Source organism: Rhinolophus sinicus, chromosome 1 (assembly GCF_057876585.1).
Source record: "Rhinolophus sinicus isolate RSI-liver-muscle chromosome 1, RSI-T2T, whole genome shotgun sequence".
Taxonomy (NCBI): Eukaryota; Metazoa; Chordata; class Mammalia; order Chiroptera; family Rhinolophidae; genus Rhinolophus; species Rhinolophus sinicus.
The window spans coordinates 45,156,751-45,171,382 of record NC_142501.1 but is presented as its reverse complement, the minus strand read 5'-3'; the positions used below and the strand labels follow the sequence as shown (position 1 = coordinate 45,171,382).

Here is a 14,632-nt window from a genome sequence, read left to right as displayed (position 1 = left end):
ATGCTGAACAAACTATCCTACAATATACAAGATAGCCCTCAATAACAACAAAAAAAGTATCTGGTTAAATATGTAAATACTGCAGTTGAGAAACCCTGCTATACATGTATCTTTGCACTTTGCTTTTCAACCTAACAATGTCTTACGAAAATCACTGTGTCCATTCACAGAGATCTTCCACACTGTTTTACAGCTGCATACTGCAGGAACTATAGTTTATTCAGTCAATCTCCTTTGTATGGCCATTTATATTGTTTTCAATATTTTGCAATTACAGATAATGCTGCTATGGATAACCTTATGTATTTTTGTTGTTGTTGATAGTTTTGGAAGTATGTCTTCAGAGTAAATCCCTTGAAGTGGGTGAAAGGCCAAATATTTTGGTTTGCTAAATCCCCTCCAAAGGGTTGTACCATTTTGCATTTTCACCATCGTATCAGAGTACCTGTTTCTTTTGAACTTTTGCCAATCTGATAAGCATGAAACTCAGTGTAGTTTTAATTTGCATTTCTCTTATTATGAATGGCATTTAAAAAAAAATTTTGTTCACATTGCTGGGTCAAAACCTTAAATTTTATAATTTTAACTAAATAATATTAGATGAAATACAGAAGCAACATTTATAAAATATAGCAAGACAAATATGTATTTCTGTGCTGAAAATGTCCCATTATCTCTTGTTAGATTTTGCAATAGAACACTTTCCTTCTGGCTATGTCTCAAAACATTTTTACGGGAGCATAACAGTGTGTTATGCTGCCATGCCTGAGAGAGAAATACTCATCACTAGAAAATAAATACATTCCTGGAAATGTGGTATTTAAAGTCTGCTGTGGAGTTTTCAGACCACCGGGATGTCACACTGAGTAAATGAAACTGACTTTATGCTTGGATTCGTGTGCGTTTGGTGTGTTTTAGGCCATACATGTCTCTTGGGAGTCTCCGAGATCAAGTCATTTATCCGGATTCAGTGGATGACATGCATGATAAAGGCTATACAGACCACGATCTGGAATGCATCCTACACAATGTCCACCTGTATCATATAGTTCAGAGAGAAGGAGGTGAGTTCTATTATTGCTTTTTTTTAATGCGTTTAACTTTGTTTTTTAAAAATAAACTTGTATCTGCTTTATTTTGAATATATGCTATTGTTGGAATATTAGCACACAAGGAAAGATAGAGTTTCCAACTTTTATTGCTTTTCCATTATTGGCATTCTCTTTTCTTTTTGTTTTATGTTTCATGCAGCACACTAGGCTTTTTATTGAGTCTGCTATTAGCATTTGAAAAAAGTTTTTTTTTCTTTCATATTTGAATTATAAGTGTTCCTAAGGCCATTGTCAATCTGTGAGAGAAATATTTCCCTGCCAAGTTCTCAATTTACATTAAACTTAGTAATTTCAGAAGTAGTTGTCATGGAACTTCTTTTTGGTTTTCATACCCACAGTCTTACCAATACATATTTTTCTCTTTCAAGCATGTAGAGAATGAAATAAAATATGGGAACTTCTATACTGTGGTTTTTTCGGTGTAAGACGTTTTTGAAAGAGTAGGAATAGCAGTTATATGTGTGAACTTAAAAGAGAATTGCTTTGTAATAGTCATACTTCCAAATAACTTGGTAACATATCATTTGATATCCTAGAAAAACTACTGAGATAACAAACCAGAATTCTAGATTTAATTTTGCATGGGTTTTATCTTCTGTTTCCTATCCCCGTTATATTATCAGAAGAAACAGGGTAGTACTTCTTCTGTAAGAAGTAAGAATGTAAGTTTAAAGTCAGACTTCTGAAATCAAATCTTAATTGGCACAGTTCTTTGTATCTTCAACTGTAAATGGAGCTAAATATCTACCTTATAAGGATTCTGTAAAGATTAAAGAAGACTCTTTGTAAGCATTTAGAACAGTGCCACATAATAAACACATAAGAACTAGTAGCTAATGGTAATATCACTAGTTGTAATATTGATACTATACTATTTTGTCTTTGTGTAATGGTACTTGATATTTTACATAGAAATTTCACATATATTATTTTATTTGACCCTTACAATAAACAAATGAGGCAGACAAGAGAGATGTTATTATGTTTATTTTTATGGTGTTTGTAATAACATAATTTATGAATATGGAAAGCAGGTTGTCTTTTTGTTTCCTATGGTCAATTCGTTCCCAGTATCAAAACACTGTGACTGAATAAATGCTGCATATTAATCTTGGGTCAATTATTTTGGGTAAATTTGAAATCCAATAATCAAAATAGAAATTTATGATAAATGTGGGCTATTTTATGTTTTTAGACTTCATCAAGAATTTCTAGAATTGTTTTTAAGAATGTTTCAACTTTAATAATGTAATAGTAATTGCTATGGTTTATTGAGTGCTTGCTATGCAGAATATAACATATTAAGCAATTTACAGTCATCTTATTTAATACTTACAACTGCCCAATGATGTGGGTTTTACTAACCTCCTTTTACAGATGAAATTCAGAAGTTTAATACACTCCCCAACGGCCTACAGCAAATGGTGAAATAGGGATTCAAACAGACCTGACTTGAAAGTCAGTGTTTTATACTCAATATGCCACTGTGCTATGCTATTTCCTAGTTTCTTAGATACTAGTAATAATTGTTATATCCTTAGACATAAAAAAAAAAAGAAAATTCCAAGGAAATCCACTTAATCCTTAAAACATGAAATATGTTTTCAAGCAAAGCAGGAAAGCGCTTAAATTTGCAAGGACTTCACTTACTTTGGAAGAAACCTACTGAAATTCTGTTTAGCTAATATCTTGCTTAGAGAAATGCTTTGCTTTACTTAAAGATGGAGTTAAAAACTGTGTTTCATTCCATCAAAGAGGTTACAAAGTAGAAAGGGAGTAGAAATGTTAACAAATGAACATGAGCTAAAGCTGTTTGTACTTCTCTAGGAAGCAGGAAAACTATTCTCTTCTTACCTGTCTTAGTCTCACTAAATAAGCATCAGAGGTGATATGTCTCAGAGTTCTGATTTATGTGTTCTGTAATTAAGCAATATTGCCTACCAAAACTTTTGGGTTTAGTGGAACAAAGGATATGATTTATTTAAATAAACAAAGCTAAAATTTCCTTTGACCTAACTCTTTTGTCTTGTGCCATTTCATTTAGTTGGCAGGGTAAAATATTTAAGCCCAGAATATTTCTCCACTATGTAGCAATCTGACCCTAGTTTTCAAATCCTCACTTATGTTTCATAAATGCTATAAAATTCAGTCATAGAGCAAATTTTATTTCAACAGTTTTCAATAGAAGCAAGAACTTTAAATCAGATGGCATTTCGATTTTTTTTCCCTACTATTAATTTATAAGGATATGTTTTTAAATAGATAAAACATTCCTGGAAGTTTACCCAAGAAAATGACACATACAGCTCAGCAACTTGGTTTTCCATATTAAAAGAAATCTGGAGACATTTCTATATCAGTATGTATAGGTCTAACCTATTTTTCTTTTAAATAATAGCTTTGCTTTTTGAATAAATATCCAACAAAAAGTCAGCAGGGAAGATTTTGTAAGAGATGGCACAGACCTACATATAAATCCTAGCTCTGACATCTAGCTGTGTAAACTTAGAAATGTCAATTACTCCATGAATTTCTGTTAACCCACCTACAAAATGCAACTTATAATAATTGCCTTATAAGGTTGTAGAATAAATAATGCGAAAACGCATATAAAATGCCAGGCACATGAAAGCCATTTAAGTTAGTTCCTGACTTACGCTTTGCTGCCTTTGCAGTAGGCGAATGCAAATTGGTTGGTCTTTTCTCCTACCACCCTCCAAAATGAGTACACCAACTCTTGGAGATATTCAGAAGCAAATTTTAAAAGTGTCAGTAGTTAGAATTCTTAGATGTTTTGTCAGTAAAAAGAATTATTACCATTAAAAACATCAAATCTAAAACAAAATGCTTATACATGAGGTTCTCTATCCAAGTATATGTTTTGTAAAATATTAAAATATTATGTTAATTATATTAATAACTTAAACTTGCCAAGGATCACTTGTCCAGGGTAAAAACAGTAACAGTTAAACAAATGCTATAAATATATAGATATAGATATATCTATATCTATATATCTATATAGATATATCTATATATCTATGTATATATGGATATAGATTTGGATATATGTTTTTAGATATATGTATATGTATCCAAATATCTATATCCAAATACATATATTCAAATCTATGTATATCCAAACATATATATCCATATATATATATATATATATATATATACACACACATATATATATACATATACATGTATATATGTATACATATACTTTTTTTTCTTTTTTTTAAGGATGGGATGCTATTATGGACTGGAAAGACGTCCTGTCAGGAGGGGAAAAGCAAAGAATGGGCATGGCTCGCATGTTTTATCATAGGTAAGTGTTATCTATACTCAGGAAACTGCTGCTCCATTGTTATAACCATAAAACTTTTGGAGAGGATTCAGTGTCCTCATCTTTAGTTTAAAAATCTCTTACTGAAAAACTCATGCTTAGAATTTGCAGTTTAAAAAAATTTACGTTATTTTTTATGTGACAGAAATCTCCAACTCTTTTTTCTGTCAACTAATGTTAGACGACAAAATTAATTTTTTATGTATCCTAAGTTTGAAAGTAGGATTATTAATGTTATATTGTGAAGAGTACATAACCACTATTATACTGTCATGAACACAGTAAGTAGGCATTCAGTAATACTTCTGAATTAAAATGTTTACTTCAAACTAAATTAACTTTTCAACCACTCAGTAACCTATTAAGTTTAGTAGTGCTCTTTTCAACAAATCAGAGACGTAGCCAATGAGAAAAGGAACTAGCCAGCCTCAGAAAAATAAAGATGCAGGAAATAATTTCTCTTGATAAAACTTTTCTGCTTTGCAACCAGCTTCATATTAATATTTATAGCCTTTGGTGTCCAAAGATACCAGGCACAAGACACTGAAAAGAAGTAGTAAAGCTTATTTGATTTGTTTCTCTTATCTGTCCTAGTCATCTCTGAAAAAGAAACTTATATTTTTATCCTAGCCTCTGGCAATGAGAACCTGAGTTGCATGGAGAGCGCGAGGTTGTTAGGAAACAAGTTACTCACGTTGAGTACTTACATCTTGGTCAAAAAGGACTAAGAGTTAGGTACATGAATGCATGAATGGGCCATAAGCTGGGGCAGATGCCATGCTGGAGTTGCAGTGGAAGCATTAACACTTTTGTAGAAAACTTTAAAAAGCTGATAAAAAGAGCAAAAATGTATTAAGTAAACCTCATTCAGCATTTAGCACCTAGTTGGTCCACACTTAGTAACTAGTTGGCTATCAATTTGAAAAAAAAACAAAAAACTTTTATTATGGAAAAAATATCAAAACTGCATCAAAGAAGAGGAAATAGTAAGGTGAACCCCATTTTCCCCTCACACTGATTGAACAAGTCTGATATTTCGCCACATTTGATTTATCTATTATTTTTATTTTTGAAGCATTTTAAAGTAAATCCCAAACATTGTGGCATTTTTTTCCCCTTAAATACTTCGGCATCAATCTCTGAAATATTAAGATATTTTCTTATATAATAATATACCATAATTGTGTCTAATAAAATTGATAATTATTTAAAGTCATCTAATACCGGGTTCCTATTCAAAGTTTCCCACATTGTCTCAAAAATGTATTTTTCTACTTGGTTTCTCACACCAAGATCTAAACAAGTTTTACATATTGAGTTTTATTATATCTCTTAATTAATTTTTAATCTAAAGAGTCTGCTCCTCCCTGGCCTCCTGCCCCCACCCCGCTTTTTTGCCATTGACTTGTTAAAGAAACTGAGTCAGTTGTTCTATAAGAATGTTGCCCATTCTAGATATATCTGATTGCTTCTTCATGGGATTCTTTACTTATTTCCTCAATCTCCTATTTTTCCTGTAAACTGGAAATTAGAGCTAAAAGCTTAATTATATTTAGGTTCATCCTTTTTGATAAGACTATAATATATTTATCATTGAAAAAGAAATCTTTCAAACAATTTTATTACAATATAATTATGTGTTCATTTTGTAAAAGTGGAAAACTCGAAAAGTAAAAAGAAGAAAAGATTTGTTTTCTTATTACCTATAACATTTAAAATTTGGGGCTCGCTTCTTGTCAGTATTGATACGCAGAAATTAGTTCTTATCTTGCTTTTGCAATGTAACTATTTGCATATAGTATTACAATTTATAGCCCTCTATTTATTTTGTAAGCTGTTATGTAATAGCTAGTCAGAGTTTTAAAAAAATTATTATAAAATTTTATGTACCTAGTGCACAGACCTTAAGTATATTCATTGACTTTGGTAAATGTATAGACATTATGTAACCAACACCCCAATTAAGATAGAGACCATTTCTATCATCCTAGAGAGTCTTTCATGCCACTTCCCAGTCAGATTCCCTCATAGATAATTTCTGTTTTAATTTCTATCATCATAAATTTGTTCTTTCTATTCTTCAGTTTCATATAAATTAAATCAGACAGTATGATTTTTGTGTCTTGCTGGAATTTTTTAATTTATTGTGTTAATAACATGGTATTTATAATGTACATGGTTCATTTAAGAATATGGCAAGATAAAAAAATATGAACCAAAATTTGCTAACTTAGAATTTTTTGTGAAGTGCATTTTGTAATGCCCCTTTCTCAGATGACGTGGTAAAATTCAACAGTGAACTTTACAGTTTGACATTTATGACCAGCTGTTATTCACTATCACCTTGAATCTGTTTGAGCCTTGTCCATAAATATTCAGTAATATGATCACCAGCATAGTTGGCGAAATGTAATATGGTGGAATGTAAAATGTGACTGTAAATTTCTCACCATGTCAGTGTGTTAATAAAAAAAAAAAAGTATGATGAAGAGCAAGTGGCATTAATAAAAGATGCCAACCCAAAGCAATTTCAAGTAGCTGTAACATGAAATAAATAGTTGATACTTGTATATCTAAAATACTTTGGATATAATGTGAGAATGAATAAAGATCAAGTTACAAGTATATGTGGGAAGAAAATTTAGTGATCCATAGGAAGATCAGTGAAGATAAGGAAGTTGTTGAAAAGCAGAATCTATTGGGGAAAAGAATAAAATGAAATAGGAATTAAACCCAGTGAAGGAAAAGTATAATAATGAGAAACTGCCTCCCCTCATCCTCAAAGGGTTAATGAAAAAATTTGAATAGCAATGTGAAAGATATGAGCTAGCTAAAATGGAGAACTTTGGCAGGGAGTATTAACTATCACAATTGTGCACTCTTCTTGAGAGGATTTTAATTTTAATGTTTAAAGGTTGATCAATAAAGTCCTGTCTTGCGGGGGATAGCTTAGATACTTTGCAAGGCTCACTCTTTTGATAATACACGAAAGAAAACAGAAGAAAGATCTGAGAAACAATATTATCTAATATTTTCTTAATTAAGTCAGTTCCAGATTCAAACTGTTGTTTAGCATTTTTAAGTACACACACACACACACACACACACACACGCACAAGTCCTGCCAAAGAAACAAAAGCGTGCGATCTATTTTACATCTGCTAGACTAGGGGTTGCTATGACAACAGAGTGTGACATATATTCTTCTTTTCTAATTGTAAAATGGCATCTTTTCTCTGTTTAGCTCAAAGCACTCTGAAAAATAAGACACAATATAATATGTTAATGAATGCAAAGAAATTTACCTAAAAAAGAAAATTTTACCCAAACCTCTCATATTTTAATGTGGAAAATTTTTAAATTCCTTTTTAAATTAATTTATTTTAATTATAATTGACATACAGTATAATATTAGTTTCAGGTGTACAACATAGTGGTTCAACATTTATTACCTTACAAAGTGATCACCACAATAAATCTCGTAAGTCTGTCACCATGCAGTTATTATGATGTCATTCACTCTATTTCCCTTGCTGTGCATTATCTCCCATGACTATTTTATAACTGGAAACCAAACCTCTTTCTTTTATACTGCCTTTTGTCCTTCCTCTTTTCCCCTTAAAAAAAAAAAAAAAAAAAAAAAATCATTCACAAAACAGTGATCAACTGAGACAAAGAAATAAATCTAAATACTTAAACCAGAACAGTAACCAAAAGCCAACCAGCAAATACATTTGTTGATGTCATGGGGAACCTGTAATGATCTTTTAGTTATTTGCATGGCGAGTGGTTATTCAAGTCAAATGGGGTGTTAAAGTTGCCTTTAACTCCTGGCTCTATGAGCCTGTACTACTCCCCACCTCCCCATACCCCAAATATGTAACAGAATCTCATTAAAAAGCAAATCCATCAGAAGCAACTTACAGTGCTAAGTAATTATATTTATGCTGAATGAGAAATTACTGCTGGTTTCAATTTTTATCTTTTCATTGTATTTTTTAAAAACAGATTATGTTCATGGCGGAAATTGTCCTAGTAAATACTTGATAATGATTTGCAACCCTGAAGTAAATAAGTGACAGTGCATGAGTTCACCTTTGGTCCTATTAACAAAGCTAAGTCATGTTGCTGAGTATCAAATACATACCTAACGTCCAGACAGGCTTGAAAGAAAACAGGTACAGGAGAAAGAAAGATAAGAATGGGGGGTAAGATGAAATGAACAGAATAAACAGAGGAAAATGGTGGCAAGTGATAGATGCCTCTGATAGTAGTGAAGAGAGTCAGTTCCAGAGTAAAAAATTGAGCTAGAAACAACAAAATCGTTGAGTACAATCAGAGAAATATTTACTGATTTTTTTTTCCCTAACAATTTGTTTATGAAGCATGGTTACAATGTTACCAGGTTTAACGCCCACTCTAAACTTATCAGATTAGGCATATTTAAATTTTGCATAGTCTTATAGCAACAAAATTCCATTAATAGTGATTAGGTATTCACATTGTTGATAAAATTATCTTCTCAGTAAATCTTTTCTAACGAGGTTGTGGTTTATTTGATAATTAGCTATCGTAATATATTTTTCATGTAATTAGTCAGGACCTTGTCACCAAGAAAACCTGCTGTCTGCAGGAAAATGCACTCAGTGACCTTTCCTATGCCTCATCTTTCCTATGCCTCACATTTATGATTCACCCATCTGCATAATAATATAGCTTATTGTACTATGAGCAGGTATTAGAAAATCAGTTTAAAATATAAGACGACTATGATGTTCTAGTCCAAAGGGGGAAGGAGGATGACTGCTCTTTTGCTTTATCATTTGTCATTTTAATAATGTCATAGACTTTTTGCTCCTTTAAAAAAGTTAACATTGCAATTCATACTGTTTGAATAAAGATATATTATTCAAATAGGAAAATCATTAATTTATTTTTTTAAAGACCAAAATACGCATTGCTGGATGAATGTACCAGTGCTGTCAGCATTGATGTTGAAGGAAAAATATTTCAGGCTGCAAAAGGGGCTGGAATTTCCTTACTGTCTATAACACACAGGCCTTCACTTTGGTAAGTGTTTCCAATGCAAATGTGTGATAGATCGTTTTTTCCTTATGTTTCTTAAAGAATAACTATTCTAAACTTTACACTATGACATTTCACTTATTTTCTATCTGTATTTGTGTCAGGTTGCATACTAGTAGTTTGGATACCCCAAACCTAGCATCATAACATTAATGTGCTATTTGAAAACTACCATCACATTCTAATAATCCTGAAAAGAAGTAGTAAAACTTGGTGATTTTTTTAACTGAAAATATTCATAATTCTGTAGCATGTACTGGAAAATAATATATAATTTTACATCATCTTTTTAGTTCTTTGTTCAAAATCCGGGGGTGGGGGGGGGAATACCACAACTTGGTACTTGGTATTCCTCCAAATGATTAAGTTGAAGAAGACACAGATTAAAAAAAAAAAAACAAAAAAAAAAACAGAAAACTTTTTTGTGTGTTTTGTTTTAAGGAAAAAATGAACGAAAATAATTCATAAATAATATTCCATAAAACCTCTTGGGATTTTTACCATCCCCCTACTTTCCATTGATTTATCATCATCATCATTATTGCTAATGCAGATTCAGCACCTATTCTCTACTAGGCTCATTTTAGTTAAACCTCATAACAACCCTAAAGAGAATAGTAGTCTAATTATTCCCACTTTACAGCTGAAGAAACTGAGAACTAGAAAAATGAGAAAAGTCACCATGATTACACTCTCCATACTGTAGGATCCTACTCTACATATTATAAGGAACTCAAAATGTATCTCATACACAAGCATAAAACACTGTTTCATTCCTATTACATTCCACTGTCTACTGCATTTTTGTTTAATCAATCAATATATTTTATTTTGACGTATTAGTAACTTCAGTGCACTCTATATCCTTGGCCTATTTCCTGAGGGACAGGCTGGCACATTCTGTAGCAGGTGGCTGATCTCATCCTATGCCAAAGCTGTCATCATGTACATGACTTGAAACCTAGACTAAGTAGCAAGCTTTATTTGAATTAACCCCTGAAGTCCTTATACACCTTTCACCTCATAGGGATGTTTAAACATTGTGAGTAAACCGAGTATTCACTTTAGATCAGAGTTCTTTGACTCTGAATTCTAGTTCTTTAGAGAAGATGATAATCTATTTTCACATTTCATTTAAACCTTTAGATTTTTCATAATTTTTCTTCCCCAGAGAGTTGACCTGAAAATAGAGCATTTTATGAAGTGACCCCTTTCTACTGAAATTTATGGTTTGTCTCTCTGTTGTTAAGATTTCATTGGCATCTGGTGGGATAGGACCCTGATTTGCTAATCTCTCCAGAGGCAGTCTTGATGTTGTCAAGGATAGAGTTAGGGTCCATGTCAATTAGTGTGATTCCTCTGACTTTTTCCTGGAGTAAACCAATAGGAACTGTATCTTTAAGACAGTAAAAACATTTGCCTGTAAATTCTCTGATTCAGGGATGACATAGAACCAGGTCAGAAGAACTCTTGAGCTCTTTCTGGTATGGACTTGTCACTTACAGACATGCTTCCTAATTGATGACATGTTGAGATAACATGGAGTTCTTTCTCAGTCCTGGTGGTTTTCTGACCTCTGTCAGTAGATTTATTATGCTATCCTGTCATTCATTTCTTTATTCAAGTAGCCTAGAGGCACTGGAAGCAGTCAGGCATTTTTTCAGAATTTAAGGAACAAATAAGTTGTTGTTTTTAAAGAGTTTTTTGGGTTTTTTGTTTTTTGGGGTTTTTTGTTTGTTTGTTTTTAGAGCAATTTTATGTTCACAGCAAAACTGAGAGAAAGGTACAGAAATATCCCATATACTTTCTGCCCTACACATGCAGAGCCTCCCCCATTGGCAACTTCCCCTACCAGAGTGGTACATTTGTTACAATTGATGAATCTATATTGACAGATGCATTATCACCAAAGTCCATAGTTTACTCTTACAGTTCACTCTTGATGTTGTACATTTAATGGGTTTGGACAAATTTATAACATGTATCTACCATTAGAGTGTTATACAGAATATTTTCATTGCTCTAGAAATCGTCTGTGCTCTGCCTATTCAACCCTCTGTTCTCCTAACTCCTAACTGATCTTTAATGTCACCCTAGTTTTGCCTTTTCCAGAGTGTCATATCGCAGGAATCATACAGTATTTAGCCTTTTCAGATTGGCTTTTTTTCACTTAGTAATATTCATTTACAGTTCTTCCGTGTCTTTTCATGGCTTGATAGCTCATTTGTTTTTAGCACTGAATAATACTTTACTGTTTGTATGTACACAGTCTATTTATCCATTCACCTATTGAGATATCTTGGTTGCTTCCAAATTTTAGCAATTATGAATAAAGCTGCTATAAACACTCATATGCAGGTTTTTGTGTGAGCATAAGTTTTCTCAACTTCTTTGGGTCAATAGCAAGGAGTGCAATTGCTGGGTCATATGGTAAAGAGTATGCTTAGTTTTGTAAGAAACTGTAAAACTGTCTGCCAAAGTGTCTGTACCATTTTGCATTTCCACCAGCAATGAAAGAGATTTCTTGTTGCTCCACAACCTTGTCAGCATTTGGTATTATCAGTGCTCTGGATTGTGGCCACTCTAATAGGTGTATAGTGGACAAATAATTTTTAAAGGAAATAACAGAATCCATAATTTTATGTCTTTTAATAAGAAAAGCATGTTTTTAATGGTACCTACTCACAGTACATTCCCACATAAAACTAAAAAATCATTTTAGTTCTACCTTATGCATTAGTTTAGTCATTTTAGCTTGTAGAACTCTATCATTTCTTTCTTTTTCTTTTTTTATTATTTGTGATTATCCTTGCTCCCCAGATGAGAAATTCTTATTTCTCCTGAAAAGATTTCAGAAGAGAGAAAAGATGTATTATATTTTCCCCATAAGAACAGATGGGTAATTTTTTATTGTAAAGATTAAAATTATTACCAGTATTTGAAGTGGTCAAAAATTATAGACGCTTATTAAATTATTTGATTCCTGAATACAATTATAGCTTTATAATTACCACTTTCCTGTGCTGTATCCTATTTGTGCAGGAAGTCTGCAGATTATTGCCAATGAACCTCAGTTAATATAATAGTTTCTTTTAAATTCCTCTAAGGTAAACCCCAAAATATTATTTAGCCTATAATCTAGAACACACCTTTGAATCTCAGATCCTAAAACACCTATTCAGTTCCTTCCATGTAGAAATCAAATAATGTTGTAGGACTGGAATGATGAGCTGAACCTTCCTTATATGTTGAAGATGGAAGTTGCCCAAGATCTAAATTACTGCATTCAAAAATTGCTCATGGTTGTAGATCCAAGGTTAGGAAGGCCCAAGAAAAGTTGAGAATGAAATAAACAAAACGATATTTTTACCAGTATGTCTCTTTCCTGTATGAACATTCTTCTGTTTTTCCATTACTTTTAGTTTTCATATTTTAATAGCAGTATTTTCACACTTTTAATTTTTTTTCCTTGACATTTCCTTACATTGTTTTCAATTTAATTTTTGTAAGGTCCCACTTGTTGGAAGGTGAAATTTTTGAACACTAAAGAAACTAAATATAGTAGATAACTCCAAAGTATATGGAAAAGATCATTACTCTCTTGTCATATGTTATCAAACACATGAACTTCAACCTTCAGCTTGAGAGTGATTTTACTCTTTTTTAAAAAAATTAGTTTCAGGTGTACAAAACAATGTAATAGTTAGACATTTATCATTTATATCCCTCACACAGTGATAACCCCTCTCCCCCCATCTACTACCCTACTACCCCTCTGACATCGCATATAGCCATTACATTTCCACTGTCTCTATTCCTAATGCTGTATGCCACTCCTTGTAACTATATATATATAATTGTGGTTGACATTCATTATTGTTCAGCTTCAACTTTCAGGTGTACAGTGCAGTGATCAGGCACCTACACCATCCCTGAAGTGGTCTCCCTAATGAGACAAGTGTCCATCAGATACCCTACAAAATCTTTACAACATTATTGATTACATTCCCCAAATTGACTTTCGTATCCCCGTGGCAATCTTGTGGTTACCAATTGTGCTTTCTGATCCCCTCACTTTCCCCCTTATCCCCACCCCTCACCCATCTAGCAACCCTCAGTTTTTTCTCTATAGCTCTGAGACAGTTTCTGATTAGTTCATTCATTTATTCTTTTTTTTTAGATTCTACATATAAGTGAGATCATATGGTATTTGTCTTTCTCTGTCTGACTTATTTCACTTAGCATAATGTTCTCTAGATCCATCCATACTCTTTTAGACATACTTGAACCCAGCTTAGTTTTACCATCTTGCAACATGTTAAAACCGTCCAATCAAAATAGGATGAAACCCAAATGCCCATCAAGTGATGAATAGATAAACAAAATATGCAATAGCATACAATGGAATATTATTCAGTCATAAAAACTGATGAAGTACGAATACATGCTACAACTAGATGAACTTTGAAGTCATTTTGTTAAGTGAAAGAATTCAGGCACAAATGGACACATAGCATGTTTCCCTGAAAATAAGACCTGGCCAGACAATCAGTTCTAATGCGTCTTTTGGAGCAAAAATTAATATAAGGCCCAGTATTATATTTCATATTATATTATATTATATTGACCTAGTATTATACTATACTATACTCGGTCTTACATAAGACCGGGTCTTACATTATAGTAAAATAAGACCGGGTCTTATATTAATTTTTGCTCCAAAGGACGCATTAGAGCTGATTGTCTGGTTAGGTCTTATTTTCGAGAAAATGCGGTAATTACCATCACTGTGAGAACACTTTGGGCTTACCACCCCAGGCTGACCTATGCCGAGTGTTGGGCTGTGATCTCTACACACAGAAAGAGGAAGCCATGGCCACCGGACCCCAGACCAATGAAGCTAGTGAAATGGAGAGGCATAAGGAGCCATTTCAAGGAATAGTGCTACTTGGTACACAGCTGGATATACTGATTTCTAAATATATAATATATTATGTGTAATATAAAATATACCGGGGGTGCTAAAAAAAATGTATACACATGACTTGTAGTCATCTTTTGTTATCGGTATTTATTACAATTT

The 14,632-nt window shown here is 32.6% G+C and overlaps 1 protein-coding gene across 2 annotated transcripts in view; it reads left to right on the top strand.

Moving 5' to 3' along the window:
• ABCD2 (ATP binding cassette subfamily D member 2) overlaps positions 1-14,632 on the top strand; it is a 114,293-nt gene that overhangs the window by 34,883 nt on the left and 64,778 nt on the right. For both annotated transcript variants that reach the window (XM_019736340.3, XM_019736330.3), the window contains exons 7-9: positions 919-1,064; positions 4,362-4,446; positions 9,409-9,534. In XM_019736340.3, coding sequence (XP_019591899.2) covers positions 919-1,064; positions 4,362-4,446; positions 9,409-9,534 — 357 coding nt within the window. The remainder of the gene's footprint in view (positions 1-918; positions 1,065-4,361; positions 4,447-9,408; positions 9,535-14,632) is intronic.